This window comes from Chroicocephalus ridibundus, chromosome 1, assembly GCF_963924245.1.
Source record: "Chroicocephalus ridibundus chromosome 1, bChrRid1.1, whole genome shotgun sequence".
NCBI classification, from domain to species: domain Eukaryota; kingdom Metazoa; phylum Chordata; class Aves; order Charadriiformes; family Laridae; genus Chroicocephalus; species Chroicocephalus ridibundus.
The window spans coordinates 138,119,404-138,140,365 of record NC_086284.1 but is presented as its reverse complement, the minus strand read 5'-3'; the positions used below and the strand labels follow the sequence as shown (position 1 = coordinate 138,140,365).

At 44.0% G+C, this 20,962-nt stretch overlaps 1 protein-coding gene across 3 annotated transcripts; it reads right to left on the bottom strand.

The window, feature by feature from the left end:
- Positions 1–534: 534 nt before the first annotated feature.
- On the bottom strand, positions 535–19,566 carry CREBL2 (cAMP responsive element binding protein like 2). Of its 3 annotated transcripts, none has more exons than XM_063355536.1 (4): positions 16,822–16,981; positions 11,022–11,219; positions 9,723–9,870; positions 535–3,421 (listed from the first exon to the last, which is right to left on the bottom strand). In XM_063355536.1, exons 1-4 carry the CDS (start codon positions 16,840–16,842, stop codon positions 3,417–3,419), a joined length of 372 nt encoding a protein of 123 aa, XP_063211606.1. In that variant the 5' UTR covers positions 16,843–16,981; the 3' UTR covers positions 535–3,416. The 3 variants fall into 3 exon arrangements, with proteins under 3 accessions (XP_063211606.1, XP_063211625.1, XP_063211614.1); XM_063355555.1 differs by lacking the exon at positions 16,822–16,981 and adding an exon at positions 19,398–19,566 and having other exon boundaries at positions 538–3,421; XM_063355544.1 differs by lacking the exon at positions 535–3,421 and adding an exon at positions 7,801–8,984 and having other exon boundaries at positions 16,822–16,972.
- Between the last annotated feature and the right edge of the window lie 1,396 nt (positions 19,567–20,962).

Below are 20,962 nucleotides of genomic sequence, written 5' to 3'. Positions count from 1 at the left end.
ACTAAAAAAGGGAAGATTTAGATTGGATATTAGGAAGAAATTTTTTCCTGTGCGGGTGGTGAGGCACTGGCACAGGTTGCCCAGGAAGGCTGTGGATGCCCCATGCCTGGAAGTGTTCAAGGCCAGGCTGGATGGGGCTTTGAGCAGCCTGGTCTAGTGGGAGGTGTCCCTGCCCATGGCAGCGGGGCTTGGAACTAGATGATCTTTAAGGTCCCTTCTAACCCGAACCATTCTGTGATTCTGTGAAAAGAAACTGGAGTGCATCGGCATTGATTCTTGCTCCACTCTTACCATCTCCATGTAGAGCTTGAAATCAAGCATGGTAGAAAAATGGCACACATGGAAGAAATTCTGGTTAGATGCCTCCTTGACAGTTATCCCTGCGCTTCTCCCCATCCTTTCTAATTAACTTGAAATTGCTACTTTATGAAATTCTCACTGATGTCTGAAAACAGTTATATACCAATGAAGACAAGAAAAAAGAGGTTTTACAGTAACAAAGGAAATAATTTTAATCCATGTTAACAGGTGATATTTAATGTTACAGCTGGTGACAGTATTTCTGGCAGACACGGAAAGCTGTGTTAATAACAGGCACATTTGTTTTGTTTATGGGACTTATTTCATGCAAAGAGCATGATTCAGAGAAAATGCAGGGTGAATACAAGCAATCACAAGAGGCCATTCATCATTCTGCCTACGGTTTTTTTTTTTGTTAACAGATCCACAGAACTGCAACTGTGCTCATTCCACGAGAGAGACGTTCGTGGCAGAGGGATTAAAACAGACAACCTTTATCATCATTCTCCAGCTGTCAGTCAGCCTTTTTTATCTGCCAGCACGTGTAGACAATATCAGCTCCGTTAATAATGCCACTCCTTTAGTGGCATTGGACTGAAACGATGACAACATTAAGCGGCTACTACAAAAAGACACAAGATCACGTAAATCCAGCAAGCTGAAGTAGTTAATTGGCTGTTGCTCAAACACCCACGGCAATCCACTTTTGTTCCATTGGTATACCAGTAATTAAAAAGCTAATTGCCATTTTCTTTTGGAAGGCGAGAAACCCTAAGAATAAAGTCAGGAGAAATGCAGCTTGCTGAAGTGAGAACTGTAACGCGGTCTGTTCTCATCAAGAGATCCCTGCAGTGTAAGCCAGCTATCACCTTCTGAAGGTTTAAGCAAACGCTTGTCAGAGGAGTAATTAGCTGATCAGAAATCTAGGGGATACCTCCCCTCCTCTTTCTCTATCTGAGATCCCAGACAGGATTCCAGGTTTAAACGGAAAACTGTTATTCTAATCACTTTGGTGAAACCTTTTATGACTGATGTTCGTGAGATAAAGGCCTTTGGCCAAAATTTTCTCTCTCACAAATGAATTCTGCCCCCAGCTCCATGGAGTGCTTCAGGTACGTAAACCCCAGCTGAACTTACCCTTTTGTTTGAAAACACTGTCAGCAGCGAAAACGCTGGGCAACCTGGAATTTTACAGAAATACAAGCAGCAGAATAATCTCAATCTCCGTGTTGCAAGTGAAAGACGACTTACAACTTTGTGAGTAGCAGAACCGCTTCAACGCATGCCCAACATCTACAACTGAACAACGTTATCATTGCTGTCTGCTCCCGCTGTCTGCTAAGAGTGTTGCCTTCCTCCCGATCATACAGCTAAACAGAAGAACGCTTCGACAAGAGAAAAAACCACTCTGGGGTGAGCTGGTACCAGCACTGCTTCCCCAAGGCTACGCGGAGAAACAAGAAGCGGGTCCTGAGCTACAAAGGGTGATGACAGTACGAAGAGCTTGCAATGCAGAAGGGGTATTTACTCTGACGTTACCGAGGGCTTAAAATGCAGAAGGGGTATTCAGCGTGAGTCAGTGTGTGTGCAGAGGCAGAGAGAAACAGCAGAATAACTCATGTTTTGATGTAGTCTTGTGGAAAAGGAACCCCTGACAGCTTTTGAAAATAGCTGCCAGACCACTTACGGAAGAAAGGAGATTCACAGAAGACTCTCCTTCTGTAGGGAAAAAGGAACGCATACTGGAAAGTGGGAGATGTCAAAGTACTGCTTAGGGGAGAGGAAAGAAAAAGCCCAGAAATGCAAAACAGAAAACACTGACCTAGCAACACGGCAGGATCTATGTTCGATAGGGAGTAGGAAAGAATTGTTCTTACATCAGCAGGCATGCGGAGCACGCCACATAAGGACATGGTAAAGTTGGAGGACGCTGCTGGTATGCTCTGCCACCGGAATATGCAGCATTGCTGTCACCAGCACTGTATAATTTGATCAAAACGTATTTTGAAAGTTGCCATGAGAAAGGAGGTACGGAAAAAGTCACCCTTCATAGCAAGCTATTTCTATTCACATCGAACACCCCGCCTCATGAAAAACACACATTTTATAATCCACTCATCATCTTTTACTCACAAACTTATTTTAGCATCAGAATACCTATCAGCTGCAGCAGAGTGAGGAATGCCACCCTTACCCACCCTGATATATAGAGATCATACACAGGAACCGCTTGGAGCAGCATTTGCTGTTAGTAGCGTCCATTAAGTCAGTTGTGAGTTACAAGCAGACACACAAAAGACCAGGGCTAATCTTCCACAAGTTACCCGAGCAAAACTTCCACCTCCCAAGCGCTTTTTATTGAGGAAAAAAAGAAACAGAAAGTCAGTTGTTTAGGGGTTTTAATTGTGGTTTTTTTTTTAAATGAAGTGTTGCTGAAAATCACTAGCTGAACGATGACAGCATTTTCTAGTTACAATTTAAAGTAAGGCAAAGAAAATACAAATAATGGTATAAATAATATCAAGCAACAGCCTTAGCAGAAATTGCTTAAGGCACTAGCTATAACCGACACTACAAATTCTACTTTTGTATCTACATATACAAATCTATACATCCCATAAATACAGCATCAGTTGAATTTTAGTCCACTGATGCACTAATTCAGTATTGGATACCTCAGATTTTACTGCTGATTAGATGCTGCTGTTTTCTCATGCAAATCCCCACCAGAGTCACACAAGGAATTCAGTTAGTGACAAAACTTACAGAGAAATTAATGCTCAGCGGCACCAAGAGCAGGACACTCACAAGCTGGTGTTTTACCTTCCTCACCTACTGCAGGGATTTCTCCATCAGCCGATCCTCTGTCGCGCACGCTGTAATGCTTAAGTATAATGAGAAGGACTAGAGTTCTTATTTCAGCTTTTCCTCTTGATTACCCTACATTTTTAGACTAGTCTCAAACATTTGGTCTGCATTTGGTCCTTTTATTAACAGTAATTTCATAGCTAATTACAGAGATCATAATGTATTGGAAAGTAGCAAATGGAACCATGATGACGAATCTTCTCCATCTCTTCATGGGATGCCACGAAGAACCAGATGTAAATTAATCTTCACCCTAAAATGTAAAAGGGAAAAAAAGGAAGAACAAGTCAGTCACAGGCACTCTCCCAAAGCTAGTCATGGGTTCAGCTGTCAAGAAAGAGAAAAGCTTTCTGAAATGTATCTTATACATTAAAAAAACCACAACCAAGCACCTCTGATACAAGTCATAATCGTCTTTTTGAAAAGCAGTTAATAGAATGCAGGTTCTTTGGCAAACACTTATTATTATCAGATTACAAAAGCAGACCATGATTTTTATTTATTTTTTTTAACACATATAATTGCAAAACATTCTCAGTTTAGTGACAGGTCTATTAAAATGTATCCACTTCATTTTTCAGGATTCTATGCCCCAAGCATATATTTGGGATTAAAAGGACAAGACTTGTTATATCTTTTTCATACTGAGTTTTCACTATCTGGTAAATCCTCGGGTTAAATTCTCCCAAAGGATTAGTGCAACTGTATGGTGCTTACTCCACCAGCATCGACTGAGTTCAGTCTTGCCATATGTTATTGTAACTGAGTCCTGGCATTGTTATAAACACCAAATACTACAGACAGCATTTTTCTGAAGTCTGCGGATAGTTTCCAAGAGATACCCACCTTTAGCTGAGCAAACGGTTCTAGCTGACCGTTAGATTTCTGCGGCAAGTGGGAAAATGAAGCATTTCCAGGCTTATCTCCTTTCTTCAATGTTTGCGAGAGAGAACCAGCTGCACACACTCATGGCAGGAGAGACGGGTGGAAGGCTGTACCCACCTTACACAAAGAGAGGGTAAGACCAAGCCACCCTCCCTTACTTAGGGCACTATATGAGACTCCTAGTCAGAGGACCTGGTCGTATCACTTGTAGGAGCCACCTCAATGTGAATGAAGACGGTACACCGTTAAAGTACCAAATGAGCACGTACCACAGGCATTTCCTATCGGTTTTCAAGGGGAACTGCTGAACTTCAAACTCCGAAATAAAGGACTCCCAGAGATCCATCTATGCCCAGAACATTTAAAACACAGCACAATCTGCCATGGCATGGAAGCCACAAAACTTTATCTAATCAAATGATTGCTGCTGGGAATCCTGTATTCCGTAATGAACTATGGCATCTCGAGCAGGTTGGAGGATTGCAGTCAGAGCCTCTAGCTCTGTGTCACACCTATTTTGGCTTGCAGAACAAACATGGAAACAGTTGAAGAAGATGGAGGCTGTAACGTGCCTCCTGTCCCATCTGCATGAAGCACAAAAAAACCCTGTTAGAACACGGATGCCACTATTTGTGCCACAGAGCTTGGCCAGGCTTGCCAAACATGGTCCTGAATGCCAACTGCTGGCTAAGCCAGGAAGCAGGAGCCACTGTGATGAGGAACAGATGAAAACTGTTGCTCATCACAATGCGGAAATTCCAACTCCATAATTTCCTCCATAAAAGAAAACATAACTCCTGATAAGTTTCTTGTTTGGTATCACAGAAAGTGAAACAAAGAAAGAGTGGAGGGAAGAGAGCAAGTGGGGTATTTCTGGTGAGATTGGAGCTGCCTTTGTCACGTAACCTAGTGTAGAGTGGAGCTATTCTGGTCACACATGCCCTAACTCCTCTGCATGTTTTCCTACATCCCTGAAAGACACTTAAGTATACACATAACCTTTGAAATACATTTTTAGTTACTTTAAGATGCTCAGAGGGCTGGAGCACCTATGCTGTGAGGACAGGCTGAGAGAGTTGGGGTTGTTCAGCCTGGAGAAGAGGAGGCTCCAAGGAGACCTTATAGAGGCTTTCCAGTACCTAAAAGGGGCCTACAGGAAAGATGGGGAGGGACTCTTTATCAGGGAGTGTAGTGACAGGATGAGGGGTAATGGTTTCAAACTGAAAGAGGGGAGATTCAGATTGGATATTAAGAAGAAATTCTTTACTGTGAGGGTGGTGAGACACTGGCACAGGTTGCCCAGGGAAGCTGTGGACGCCCCGTCCCTGGAGGCGTTCAAGGCCAGGCTGGATGGGGCTTTGAGCAGCCTGGTCTAGTGGGAGGTGTCCCTGCCCATGGCAGGGGGGTTGGAACTAGATGATGTTCAGGGTCCCTTCCAACCCGAACCATTCTGTGATTCTATGATTAATTACAATATATAGTTTACATCTGAAACTGGAGGCACAGTACAAGTCTAATTCTAACCAAAAATAATTTATTACACTTCTGGCAAGTTCACAAAGTATAGTTCTGGACATCTGGCCTAGTTTCTTTCCCCCCTCCAGAGAACCCAGAAAAAGGACGGGCAAGCATTCAACATAGACAAAACCCCCAAAACCTATGGGCTGGCTTCGTTGCTATCTTTCAGGACAAACCGCAGTTGAGAGTTTAAAATATGGGGGGTGGGAACCCTCATATCCTCCCCATCTCTGCTTCGATGTTACTTAACCTTTCATAATAGTTTTCCATAGAATCATAGGGTTGGAAGGGACCTCTGGAGATCATCTAGTCCAACCCCCCTGCCAGAGCAGCGTCACCTAGAGCAGGTTGCACAGGAACGCGTCCAGGCGGGTTTTGAATGTCTCCAGAGACGGAGACTCCACCACCTCTCTGGGCAGCCTGTTCCAGTGCTCTGCCACCCTCAGAGTAAAGAAGTTCCTCCTCATGTTTAGGCGGAACTTCCTATGCTCAAGTTTGTGCCCATTACCTCTTGTCCTGTTGCCAGGCACCACTGAAAAGATCCTGGCCCCATCCTCCTGACACCCACCTTTTAAGTATTTATAAGTCTTGATAAGGTCCCCCTTCAGTCATCTTTTTTCCAGACTGAAGAGACCCCATTTCCTCAGCCTTTCTTCATAAGAGAGATGTTCCAGTCCCCTAATCATCTTGGTAGCTCTCTGCTGCACCCTCTCCAGCAGTTCCCTGTCCCTCTTGAACCGGGGAGCCCGGAACTGGACACAGTACTCCAGATGTGGCCCCACCAAGGCAGAGTAGAGGGGGAGCATGACCTCCCTCAACCTGCTGGCCACACTCTTCTTGATGCACCCCAGGATGCCATTGGCCTTCTTGGCCACGAGGGCACATTGCTGGCTCATGGTCATCCTGTTGTCCACCAGGACTCCCAGGTCTCTTTCCACAGAGCTGCTCTCCAGCAGGTCAGCCCCCAACCTGTCCTGGTGCATGGGGTTATTCCTCCCCAGCTGCAGCACCCTACACTTGCCCTTGTTGAATTTCATAAGGTTCCTCTCTGCCAAAACTCTCCAACCTGTCCAGGTCTCTCTGTACGGCAGCACAGCCTTCCAGTGTGTCAGCCACCCCTCCCAGCTTTGTGTCATCAGCAAACTTGCTGAGGGTGCCCTCTATCCCCTCATCCAGGTCATTGATGAATATGTTGAACAGGACTGGACCCAGTACTGACCCCTGGGGAGCACCACTCGTCACTGACCTCCAACTAGACTCTGTGCCCCTAATCACGACCCTCTGAGCTCTGTCTTTCAACCAGTTATCTATCCACCCCACTGTCCATTCATCTAACCCACACTTCCTAAGCTTCCCTATGAGGATGCTGTGAGAGACCATGTCAAATGCCTTGCTCAAGTCAAGGTAGACCACATCCACTGCCCTCCCCTCATCTATCCATCCAGTCATGCCATCATAGAAGGCTATCAGATTAGTCAGACATGATCTCCCCTTGGTGAATCCATGTCGAGTACTTCTGATAGCTTTCTTTTCCTCCACATGCCTTGAGATGACGCCCAGAATGAGCTGTTCCATCATCTTTCCAGGGATGGAGGTGAGGCTGACCGGCCTGTAGTTCCCCGGCTCCTCCTTCTTGCCCTTTTTGAAGGCTGGAGGAAAGCCAATGTCACTCAGGCACCTCGCCTGTTCTCCAGGACCTTTCAAAGATGATGGAGAGCAGCCCAGCAATGACTTCTGCTAGCTCCCTCAGCACTCTTGGGTGCATCCCATCGGGGCCCATGGACTTGTGAATATCTAATTGATTCCTCACTCGATCCTCCTCAACCCAAGGGAAGTCTTCTTTCCCCGTTACTTCCCCCAATGCCTGGGACTCCTGAGGGTTGGGCCGAGCAGTAAAGACCAAAGCAAAGAAGGCATTCAGTAACTCCGCCTTCTCCACATCCTCCATCACCGTGGCTCCTGTTTCATTCAACAGTGGGCCCATGTCCATGTCTATGCAACATTTCTAGCAATTGCTAACTAAGTACATGTGTGGACAGTCTAGAGAATAAACCTAAAAAAATGCCTTAAGGATTAATATACAAATGCTCAGAATGGAATTCTGAAAACAACTGTGCTGTACTCTGAAATACAGCACTTTATTATTGTCGTCAGTGCTTTTGACTAATCCTGAGTTGAGATAATGCTAAACAGACCAAATTAGTTCAATAAAAAGAAGGCAACATTCAGTCTAGTAAAGTCATTCATTATAATATTTATTCTATGAAACAAAGAAGAAAACATAACATTAAAAAATGTTCCATGCATTTAATAAAATACAGAGAAAGACACTGTCATAAACAAAATGGAGAATAAGCAAGCAAAACCCCCACTGAAAATCCCAAGAGCTCCACTCTCCACAATGCATCATTTACACACAAAAAGCATACATAGGAGAAAGAGCAGTCTAAGGGAAGTGGCAGGTTATCCGTCAAGATCTTGGACGAGTAAATCAACCCACAAGACGTTTGCCATTGCCTCTCTTATTGCAAGACCAAATCAATGCAACCTGTTTTCCTTGCTACCAGTTCTTGGTGTTATCTTTTTCTGGGAAACCAGGGTAGCATCACAGAATTCATATTAAGTTGCAGGCTAGAAAGATACTGGGGCTCAAAGTGAAGGCAGACACAGAAAGATAGCAGAGCACAATAGGTGGAAGAACATGGCAGTTGTTCCACTGCTGGAAGCAGGGTGGAGGGAGATGCTTTGACTATCTGACTGGGAGCAGGAGAGGGGAAAAATACATCCTGTGAAAGAATTATAGGCAGAAGCAGGGAATATATCTAGTACCTCTCTTGAAGAGCCCCGAGAACATAAAAGACATGCTGCATTATAAAAGGATACTGAAAGTAACATCTTTATTTGGGTTACAAATTACATTGCTATAAAACTTCTTACTGAAAGCTTTTGATCCAGTTCCTTCTCCTCAACCTACAGTACTCCATTTGGCTTTAGCAAAGCTGTTACAAGATCCTTCTCTTGCTTTTATTTTACAGAACCTCTCAGACTCCCACAATGGTTACTCATCATATAACTACTGACCACAAAGCCAGTGTAGTTCTGGGCTCTGACATAAAAGCAGCCCCTCATCTCTAACTGGGAATGCCCAAAAGCTGTATTTGAGGAGGGTGGTGTAGAGAGAGGAAGAACAAGGCTCCGCTTACACAAACACCTATTACCCGAAAAGCCTCACTCCATGCAGGCTTGGGAACACCACAATCAAAGACTTTCATGTGGGGAGGAGCAAAGAGAAGACAGCAGACTGGGATCCTTTCCCCTGCACCCGGGGATGCATCCACTTCTCTGACAACAGCATTCTTCTGCTAGCTACCAAGCTATCTCTGCTGCAGTGCGGAAGGTTCTGCATTGGTCTCCTGCGAATGACGCACCATGGGGGAAGATTGTTACAGTTACAAATTTGGTTTTCATGTTGTTACTTAAAAACATAAAGCTAGGAATTCATTTTTTTTTTCTAATTTACAGTAAAGTGTAATTTAACCTGTACCATGAAATATTACAAAATTAGAAGATGTGAGATATAGAATTGCCCGTGCTACACCATAGCTCTGTTCCTTTGCAGGCACATATCAGGATTATGACTTTATATCACATGATCTTTCCACATTTCAATCCCCAAAAGAACCTTATTTCATTCCCTGGACAAGCACAAATGAGGCAGAAAGACGACTCCACAGGAAATTCCAATTCCACCATTTCTCACTTTTGAGTGCTTGCAGCTAGAATAATGTTTTCTTGATGGAGTTTTTAAAATTCAATTATGTTTTGTGTGCTCCATTTACCTTGCATTAGGAAAACAGAAAATGCTGTAAAAGATTAAGGTCTCAGGTCTTCACAGGCCTCCACAGGCCTTGTTGAAACACAAAGACTGAGTCTTCTTTTTAAAATAACTGCCCAACTTCCTAGCTAGTGTAATTTCTGTGTTGTCCATGTAAACATTACACTGAGTCTTTGTACCACCCACTAAGCTCTTTGCTTCAATCAACTATTTGTGCCCAAAAGCACATCCTTATGTTTCTTCCTACACCACAGCCATCCTCCTACGCCACAAAAGATGTAACAAAACAGGAATTAATCATAGGCTGGATACTTACAGGGATTGCTGCTGTTTGCTTCTGTCTTCCCAGCCTTGGCAAGTTTGGCCGAGTTCTGCTGTGCTTTGCCCTGCTCCTCTCCAGTTAGCAGGGCTTTTATTTCAGAGGGGATTTTCCCTTGGTCCATTGCCATGCACCACTGCTTGTACTGAAATACGCAAACACATTAGGCATTAGCAAAGTGCCAGGATCACATTAGCAGACAAAACAGAACTGTAATCTTTACCTTCCGGTATATTCATTTCAGGTTTGAATTTACTGGGCTGAAGCCTCTTACAAAACTGCAAAGCACTAATGAGCTAAGCACGTGTCCATGGTTGCATACCTGGCCTCCGTAAATCCTGTTTCAGTCAATAAACTGCTACTCAGTAGCAGTACTAGACACAATACTGTAATTATTAAACAACATGGAACACTTTGTGCGTTTTCTCGCTGCTGGCATGCCAGAATACCGTTCCAGTTCACGGCCTATTAAAAACAAATATTTCACATGACTCTGGGGCTGACTGACTATTAAGAGGTCCTTTCTGATTGTGCAAAGCACAGTTACAGCACATGTGCCTTACTCCTAGTTCCCTCATCTTAAATTCTTCATTGGCAAACCCTGAAGCACGCTAGAAAACCTGTGGTCAGTTGGCTGACTTTCCACCCAGTCTTAACCCCATTCACTTGTGGGGATTAGCCCTGCCTACTCAAACAACCCTAATGCAAGGTGAAGGAAATATCTTCAGCTCCAGCAAAATTTCAATGGCATCTCAGTATTACCGAGGAGCTGAGTCTGTATTTCCAGATGAAACATTCTCTTTGGTTAACGCATCTTATTTGACCGAGACACCCGTCTTACATATGCTGTAAACAGAGGACAGCTGCGCAACCATCTACACATGTGGGTGAGAGTATCCTGCAAGAATCAACCTCCGCAGCAGACAGAAAGGTCCGTGGGAAGCAATGACATGCTTTGGATACACATCCCCCTTGATGCTTTAACACATCTCTTTACACTCTCTACCTCTTTCTACCTCTGTCAGCGGTTTTCCAAAACAAACGTTTCAAAGAGGCTTATATGCAATGGCCCTTTCTTTTGCTTGCTTCCAGTTCAAAACCAGCAGACAACTTGTGACACGAGGCTCACATTCAACACGCGAAAATCAGCAAACAGCTGAGTGCATCTGTTACTGATGTTTTGATACCTTATGGCTAGCCAAATCCCACTCTCAGTCACAGTGATTTCAAAAACAAATGTCCACGAGGACAGGTCCCAGATAATACCGAGGGTTATGTTAAACGACAGTTTCTTACCATTTCAAGCTCTTCTCTGAGAGCGCAGATGGCTCGCTCTCTGCTTGAAACCAGCTCTTCCAGATACTGGTACCTCAGCTTCTTCCTGGCTCTGCACTCCCTTGCACTCTGACGACTTCTTTCAAGCTTTGCCTTCAAGTCTATTTTGGCTGGTTTACGACCTCGCTTGCCTGGTTTCTTTACCTTGCCTCCGACCACCTGGAAAGGAAGGGTACATTAAAGATCTGTTCTGCAGAGGGAATGCTGGCGCCACATCATTGTGCCTACTAGGTGTCTCAAGTAGAAAATTTTTGCATGTACTTTCACTGATTCTCAGCAATAGAGGAAAGCTGTAGTGTGCTTAGGGGGCTGATGTATGAAGTTTTTAGTGATGGCATCAAAAACAAAAGGGAGGGATACGACTTCATGTTGAAATCAGTGCTTAAGCACTCCTATCGTAAATGCTACTAACCTGATTTGGAGAAACAGCCTCACAAAACAGTTGAGGTTGGCAGGGACCTGGAGGTCATCTAGTCCAAACCCCTCCTCAAGCAGGGCCACTTAGAGCCAGTTGCCCAGGACCATGTCCAGACAGCTTTTGAGTATATCCAAGGGAGACTCCACCACCTCTCTGGGCAACTTGTGACAAGGCTCAGCCACCGTCACAGTAAAAAAAAATGTTCAGAGGGACCCTCCTGTGTTACAGTTTGTGTCCATTGCCTCTGGTCTGTCTCTGGTCTTCTGGGGAGCCCAGAACAGGACACGCTACTCCAGGTACATGGTAGGCTATCTGGGACACCTCGTAGACAGAGACGATCAGTCAAATTCATAGCAAAACTGTTTTATTATTACAGACAACTCCTGCCCTAATATAGTGCTTCTAGAGTTGGCAAGTATTATGGAGTTTAACACTTTAATTTGGAAGAAAAAATATTTATTTATATCAACATAATTCAAAACTTAGTTTTGCTGCAATCAAATGACCATAGTTTCAGCCTACTCAAAAGATGAAACCTGTCAGAATTACTCACTAGCCATCTGAGCTTCCTCAGTCCTGATTTATTTCAACGGAATCTTCTGAGGATTTTCACTAAAGAGGGAACTCCGTTGCACCGAGTCCTACTTCTGCTGCCTCTGTTCCAGTTGTACCTAACTACTCTGGCCACGTTTACCTTCAAAACAATACTACACAGCCTGGAAAATTGTCTTCTCACACCTCCTCATGCAATATATCCCAATGTTCAACTCTCCCAGCACCTAATTTAGATCTCCCTCGCAGAGCTGTAACCCCCTAGTTTCTTGTCCTATGGATTGCACGTTTTGCAATCATTTTCGCCTCTTCCTTGTGGGTCCATTTTTATTTTTTTTCGTTTTACACATCAGAAAGCTTCTCCTCCTACAAATAAAAAAAAAAGAAGGGAACTGTTTCCTCAATGTTTACTCTATGCTTCCCCACCCAAATATTTTACTCTTAACATGAGCGCATGGCACATGAAAGTCTTAAATATGGTCTGAAATTCAGTCCAGTGGCCATCGGGTAGTATCGCCCTGTAAGCATTGCGTGAGCCACACACCCCACTTCCCCTCTGAAGTGAGAATTTCTCTTTATTTGCATTCTGACCACACTGTTTGAATGAAGGGGGTGTGGAGAAACACACCTAACACACACACCTACGTACAAGAATTTCACTGCTGGTTTAGTGTTTCACCATACTGTGTATAGACAGTACTTTTTCTAGTAGTCAGTGTTCCAAATATCAGAGTTCATAATAAAAAAAAGGCACTTTTTACTGTGTGATGCTACAAAATAAGTCAGCTTTGACATTCAAAGAAGTCACTTGCTCTACAAACTTAGCAGTCTGCAATAAAAACAATAACATAGTGAACTGATGTGCTAGAATGAAGAAAAAAAAAAAGGCTTATGCAATTGAGGCTATTTTTTCTTTGGAAAGTGAGTCAACAATCACATGCCAACATAAGCCTACCCTCTCTATATCGCCTCTCCTAATTTATTCAGGAGTAGCTGCCTACCACAAGCAAATGGAGGAACAGAAAGTACTTAATGGACATGTAGTGATAATGAAACAAACGTAACACATTCAGAAAAGCAAAGGAAAAAAATCAATCTCTCTTACATTTGAGCTGCTGAATACAGTTTGGATAATTCATTCACTCCACCAAGGTGTTCTCCTTAAGATCTTCTAGTTCAGATACTATATTCACCAAAATAGTATAAAACTAACCAGCCACGGCGAAGGGGGAAAAGAAGCTCCAAAGAAAGGAAAGTGACTGTCCCGTTTCAGACGTGACAAGCTCGGCTCTGTCCTCTCATAGAACCGCACTCATATTTACACATGGTGCGATTTATACTCCTAGCTCAGCAGGAGTTAGAAACACACATAGTCTTCCCAGGAGCAGCTGCAGGCACTCACAATTTGCTATCTATCACTACTTGCACTTAAAAGATTTCTGGATATTACATTATACACTACAGCCAAAGTACTTCAGTTCTCAAAGACTTAGCGCCTGAGGCTTTTCTGTGCCAATGCAAGGTAGTTTAAAGTAAATCTTTGAATTCAAGAGCTCGATAAGGTCTTGTAGAGACACACACTCCAGCTCTCTTAAAAAGTCTTTGCCACTCTGAGTTCTGACCCTTTAGAAGAGTGGGCTAGCACTCAAGGTCAGAGTCCCAGCACACCACGTACTGTCATATGAACAAAACAATAACTCGAGTCTTAGTCCTGCGCAGGAGCGTGTCACAGCCATGCCCTTTCACCACAACGTCAGCCAGGTTGAATAGTTGCTACCGCGCTGTTTCTCACAGGCAGCAATTTAAAGCTACTTGGAAATAGCACCCAGCCTTTCTACAGCCAGCATCCCGGGCAGGCACCAGCAATGAAAAGCGTTCACAAGCAGCACAGCTTCACAGCAGTTAAATCCATCCAACGTCACAATCTCACAAAATAATTTCTTTTTAAGGACCTGTTATTTTAAAGCATTTCGTGTATGTTTATATGCAGCTGGTGCCTTTTTCAAGATAGGGGTCACATCAACACAGAAAACATACAAAGGGCCAGGGAGAGTGGATCTTTACGTCAATACGATATCAACTGAGCTCATACAAACTCTGAGTTTAAAGGCATGTTTTCATGGACAAACCTAGGGATGTGGACATAAAAATCATTAAAGGCACTTTGTAGTCTGCAAGGAAATTAGATGCTGGTGTAGACTGCTTTGCATATTGCAAAGGCAGCCTGGATCCACCGTTATCAATTAACTGCTTTCCCTTCAGTCACTCTAGGGACCTTTCTACAGATAGGTGTACTAATTGCTCTCTCCCCCCCAAGATCTTTTACCACTGCAGCAGCCCTGCACACAAGCTCTCTTATGGGAGGAAAAAAGCTTGTACCTCTTGGGTCATTGCTTGCCAATGCTCTAACCACCAGGACTATGCAGATAATGAAAAGCTTCCTTCCCTTTTAACTCTGACTTTAAGCAGCAAGACCCTAATAATATTCACACCACACCGAAAGACTCATAGTGTCTTTGTGGCTCCTGATCTGGAGTTCACCACACAGGCACCACCCCGCACAGCTGGTTTGGTAAGCTATTTAAACGAATCCTGCATCCTTAACAGTTTTTCCTCACCAATATTTAGAAGCTTCTGCTGTATCCTTAAGCAACCCAGCTGGGGAAAAAAAAAAGGCCTGATAAATCCTTTGCCACCATCCCACATTACCATATCTCCCTGGCTTCTAGTCATGTTTGCCTATTCAGTTGCTATGCTGATGTGACAGAAAGAAGACAAAGCAGAAGTGCTAGCTGATGTTGAACGTGGCAGCAGACCAAGAAAAAAAAAACAAGCAAGCAAACATTTTTTTTTATTCCCTTTGTATTCCTCCAGAGTTTATAAAGGGAAGGGATCTATTAGCATTCAGCAGCAGGGATTTGTTTTTTTTCCAGGGAGTCACATGTAATCAAGACCCAGAACAATATTAATCATAAAATTGGTCACAGAAATATTAATAATGACACACAGTTGTCAGAAAGCCAACCAAGCTCCCATTGCAGTTCACTCAGACTTCAGAAAATAGAAAACCATTAACTCCCTCCCTTTTTAGTATGGTACTTGGATCATAACATCATTCTTGCCTGGTATCGGCATTCAGGTACAGAATTATTTGACCTGGAATTGGAAATAGCTTCCGTTACTTACCCTGACATAGAAAAAGCCCTCAGATTTCTGGATTTTTTTATTTCCCCCACCCCCAAAAGGGATTCAGCAGATCTCTACAGAAGCACTGTCAGATTGCATGATGAAGAGGTCCTCCTTTGGAAGGACATAGATATAGATAATACGGCTACTAGCATTCACACCCTCAAGGAACTGAGCCACTCTGATAGAAAATTGTGATAAAGCTGGCCTCACTGTGACATCTGTGGGCTTTGGACACTTTGGCAGATTAAAACAACGCTATCTGAAGCACTGTTCAGAACTGCTGATCGGCAATGCTGATCACACTGACCACTTCAGTGTCTTCCAGCAGATCTCCGTTCATTCACGGATAAACAAATAGCTCTTAAGTGCCAGCACTTCAGATCCAGCTCAGGAAATTATCTTAAACTGACTCTGTGTTAGTGGCTGAAGGTATAGAGCTGCAGAATATAACTTAGCATGGAGTTGATGATCATCTACAGAATTTATATAAAACTATGAAAGTGATTAGCAAGAAACAAAAACAAACCTAAGCACTGCATTCGTTCCAGTAGAACCTGTTCACACGCAAACATTTTCTCAAAATCAGTAATCAAATGAAGATAGTCACAAATCTAATAAAGATTAAGTTACCTGATGTGCCAAATCACAGCATACCATTCACAGTAGCAGCATAAAACCCAGCTAGAAAGCATGCTGGTTATTGCTCCATTGCATGACTTTTTATATACTTAACACAGATTATTTAGTTAACTTTCACTGGCAGACCAAATACATTTTCAGATCATTATTGGACACAAGATACTACTCAGTGAGCAAACACTTTATAAATCTTAAGCAGATATGTCAATAGAAATCAATCCTAAAACTCTAATAATACAAAGTGATTGTTGTACTAAGAATGTAATCTTTAGCACAGATGTGTAAAGACAACTATCTTTGCCGAAACGTCTATTTTTAAAAAGCATAAGCTGGGAATATGTATCAAGTTTTCATAAAGTGTTACGCAAGTATCCACAAGTTAAGATGGATAAGCATTAAGGTTCAGGGTAGGAATTGCTATTGCAACTCTGCAGCAATCATCTAGATGCCACCTTACCATTCAACAGTTGAGAGCCCTCCTCTGCCCCCTAGGAAGGACTTACAGCCTCACGCATGGAAGTGTGTCCACAAACACACCACACGCATTCTTGCAGTTCATGCTAAAATGCTAAAGCATTTCTTTAAACCTCTCTCTGTCAGAGCTCAAAACAGGCAACAGGGATGGTCAACTAACACTACACTACGTATATCCTCCTAGCCCACTGCAAACATGAAATAAAACTCTTCTAGCTGTTCTGCAGGGTTTAAGCTCATCCGTTTTACTTACCCATAGCAAATGCGTGAAAGCAGACAAGTCATCTGAGCAGTGCTGACCAGAAACTTTTTAAAACATTTGACGATTTGAAATTGCTTATCTCAAATTGTAACTAAAGCTATTCAGGTTTTATATTTCCAAGCAAGCAGCAATGAGAACACTTTACGTTCAAATATGATAATTCTCCAGCACTTCGCAAACCTGTGTACTGTGAAAAAACCTTGAAGGGTGAAATCATGATAACTCACCTCCTTAACAACTGAGGCCATTAGGAAAACAGATCCTGTGCTTCGCTCTCCACACTAGCTCTCAGTCCCTCCTGAGAGCTCAGACATTCCTCAGAGTCGATTCCAGGATCACCTGGGAGATGGTCCCTCTCTTTGTAATCCTGGTCACCCACAACAGCAAGGGTCACAGGCAGAGACATGCCAGAGGACACCTCATGAATGAATGAAGACCATCAAGCCCTTTTTTAAGCACAAGATTTCACATCTGACTTGCTCCCACACTCCCTCCAAGGGATGTCTGCATCACTGCTATTTATGACTTGGAACCAAACTCCCTCTGCCTCAGGATCACACACGGCTGGGTATTTGATGTTTCAAAGCTAGGCAGTGGGGAAAGAAGCACGACTCCTCACGTGCAGCCTTCTGCTGTGGCCTTCCCCTCCCCTAACACCAAGTGCTCCCTCAGCACGGAAAGGCTGTACAAACACCAGAGCAAGACATTGACAGATGCTCAATCCATATATAAAAATGCACCATACAACAGTTTATCTGAGGGCTTGCTTTTTCAACTCATTTAACATACGAAAACACTCTGACCTTACCTATTTAAAGGCTTTTCCTTCACTTCACACACTGCAAGTTTGTGGAAATTTAGAAGTAGTCAGGCCCCAAGACCAATGCCCTTGCCCAAGGCCCAGCCTGATGGAGAGCAAACAATCTGAGCTGGAGACCTGGCTTTTAACTGCCACAGCCCCTTTTACAGGTATAAAGGAATTCACTTCTTCATTTAGAGGATGCAGCAATTTATTTACAAGGAAAAGAAAGCCAACAACCAAGAACTAGTCTGTTCAAAGTCAAGAAACTAACCTGGAATTAAAACAAGTGCAAGAGATTGAGATCTACTCTTTTAAAAATCCGAAGAGTGGGCTGCTATAATGTAATCAGAACTGGATAACAAAAGGTTTTCCTAAGCCTGCTTTTTTACTTTCCTTTGTATATCCAATAAGTAGCTGCCTTGAACTAGCAAGTCATTTTAAAAAGCTGCTGGGTGCATTTCACTAAATTTTCATTTCCATTCAAAAAAGTAATCACTGCTAAAATTAAGAATGATGCCCTATACGTTAAAAAAAACAATCCAAACAACAAAACACTTTACATTTAAAAATACCATTTAAAATATAATATTTGTCTCCAAAATGCACTTTTTAAAAAACTCAACGTACTCATTCATATTTTGGCTCAGTTAGGTGTATTTTTGAAGAAAAATACATTTAATCTAAACGTCTTGAAAACTAAAGCTATCTTCTTCTTACAGTACGAGAATATTTGTAATAAAAGAGGGCAACCCCAAACTTTTATTGTTGCTGCTTTGGTTTTTGTTTGCTTGTTTTTAATTTCACTGCAGTAACAAAAAAGTGATCGAATATTAAGATTTTTTTTTTATTTTTTCATTTCTACCCATGAACTGAGAAGTTACTCACATCAGTATTGCCCAGTGTGCCCTATAAAAACTCCTAGAATTAATACAAAAGATTGCAGTTAGCTACGTGGAACACTATTTTAAAGGTTACCAACAAGAGTTACTTATCAACTAACACAAATGTGAAAAATACTTCTTACCTCCCACTTCCCAATGTATATAATAAATATATAGCAAGTTATATGTAATCTTATAAAGTAACCAAGTAACTCCATCTACAAAGGCTGAAATCAGTGACAGAATTTCTCCTTTTTTCCCCATGTCCAAATACTTCAGTGATACATGTGCTATTTTAACAAAGATTAATTGCCAAGAACAGCTGCATCACTAAACTCTTCCCCTTGCAAAACCAATAGCTCAAATGACAGCAAGAAGCAAGACTAGTATCTAAACAAGCCCTAGTTTCACAACAGCTTTGTAGGAGAAAGAAAAGAAGGTCATATTTTGGGTTTGGCTGGGGGTTTTTTTTGGTGTTATAATTTAAGAAAAGCCTTTAAAACTGCAACATTGAAGTTTTTTAGGTCTGACCTCTCTCTTTATTTCTTACCATTTCCTTCCCATTTTGAGAAATATATTAAGATGAACCATTTTTCAATTGCTCTCTTAAGCCGGGTACAGCTAAATTATAGTGCACTAAGAATTAGGGAAAACATTACAGCCCGCAAGCCCAATTCTTGATTCTTTATGTCATGCAGAGGAAAGAAAACGCTGAACGTGGGTGGATGCAGCTATAGAACGGTTAATTCGCTACTACTTATCTCAGTTTTCACAGGGAAATTCCTTTCGCAGTCACGCTCCTCCAATTCACAGCTAAGACTCATCGCTCACACAGGCCAATCTCCTCAATAAGGAGGAAAACATGATTCAGTGGGGTTTTTAGAAGATTTCAAGGACGCGCCAGCGGTAAGACCGCACTGGCTATAAAATGAAGTATAAATAGTGCTTGCCTCACCCTGACACAGCAACAAACAGGAAGAGCCCTCCCAAGAGAAATGGCATCTCTTCAACGGAGCCACCAAACCCTCAGGGCAACCTGCAGGGGCGGGAGGGCTCCCCGGCCTCCCCGCACCGCCTTACAGCCGGCCCCCGCCGCCGGGCGGGCCCCGCAGCCCCTTACCTTGCTGTCATCCATATGTGCCGCCAGCCCCGGCCCCACACCGCCGCGGCCCCCGCACAGGGAGCTCACCGGAGCCGCCTGCCCCTACCCCGGCGGACACCGGCACTCACAGCCCCCCAGCGCGACCAGCCGCCATCGCCCGCCGCCCTGTTTGTTTACAACAGGGGGAGCGGCGGCGGAGCGGTGCACGCTGGGAAGAGTAGTCTTTTCCGGCGCCGCCGCCATTGGCCGATGGGGAGGTGCGGGGCGGGAAGAACTACAACTCCCGGCAGGCCCTACGCGGGGGAGGCGGGGAGCGGGGCGGCGATTGGTCCTCGCCCCCGGGGAGGGAGAACTACATTTCCCAGAAGGCTCCGGGGGCCGGCCCATCTCCCCGCGGGTGCGTTGGTTCCCTCCCTCCCTCAGAGACGGGCGCCTTCCTCGGGGCCAGCCGTCGTCTTCCTCAGCCCCAGCCGGCGCGGCGGCAGGAGCCAGGCCGGCCTTAGGGGCCTGTTGCCGCCGCCAGTCCTCCCCCGCCGGCCATCCTCCGTGAGGGCAGCTGCCGGTTCCGACTCTCCCACAGGCTCCCTCAGCCCTGAGCCCTAATTTTTAACCCCAATCTTTTCCTGCCGCTGATGAGGTCACTGCCACCAGTGCCTCCTCCTCCTGTTCCGTGTCCGAGCTGTCCGGCATGTCTGACTGGCCCCGCAGCAGCCTCTGGTGATAGTTATGGAGCCATTAAGGTTCCAGCTGAGGGGCCATGTAATGGCTCGAGCATTAAAGCAAAAAATAATCAAGTTTTCTGCTGTTATTTGCCTTGCTATGCCCTTCCAGTTCCTGAAGATGGAACCGAGTCTCCCTGGCCACTCGAGCGCTGCGTGGTGCACCGGGCCTGAGCTCCCCCAAGGCTGAAGGAGCCGTCCCAGTGATCCGTTGGGAATACCGCCTTTTCTCTCCTTTTCATGGCGACACACACCAGAAAAGGTTAATGTTGAGAGGCTTTGATGCAAAGCCAGGCTCTGTGTATGTGTGTGTGTGTGTTTGTGTCCCCAGGCCCCTTGAAATTAGTCCCCTGCTTGCCCAAAAAGGCACGTGTACCCCCAGCGAGCAGCTCTGTAACCGTGGTCCGCATTTCAAGTTCGCAGTGAAACCTGAAGCGAGGCATGTTTCATGTTGCTGCATGTTTCTTTTTATTCATGCAACTCTATTCACAAGAGTTTCCCATGACTTAATCTCTCTTACATGCAATTGTTAGGGCTAAAGGCTTTGTCATGGGATTTTCCCCCTGAATCACAGACCTTCCTCTTGGAGGGATATGCTTTCTGGATGGCAGAGACAAAGCACTTTTAGAAAGTTGGGGGTTTTTTCCCCATCAGCTTATATGCTTTTCAGTTGTCGAAGACAAGGCAGTTTGCACACTGTTTCATGTTTGCCTGTCCAAAACCGATGTATCAGTCCTCGCAACTCTGCCCCTAAAATAATAAAAAAAATAAAATTAAAAAAAAAAAGTAGGGATGATCAGTATGTTAAGCAAGAGGCATCAGCTAATCAAGTGGAAGGAACAGCTCACTGTCAGCTTGCCTAGG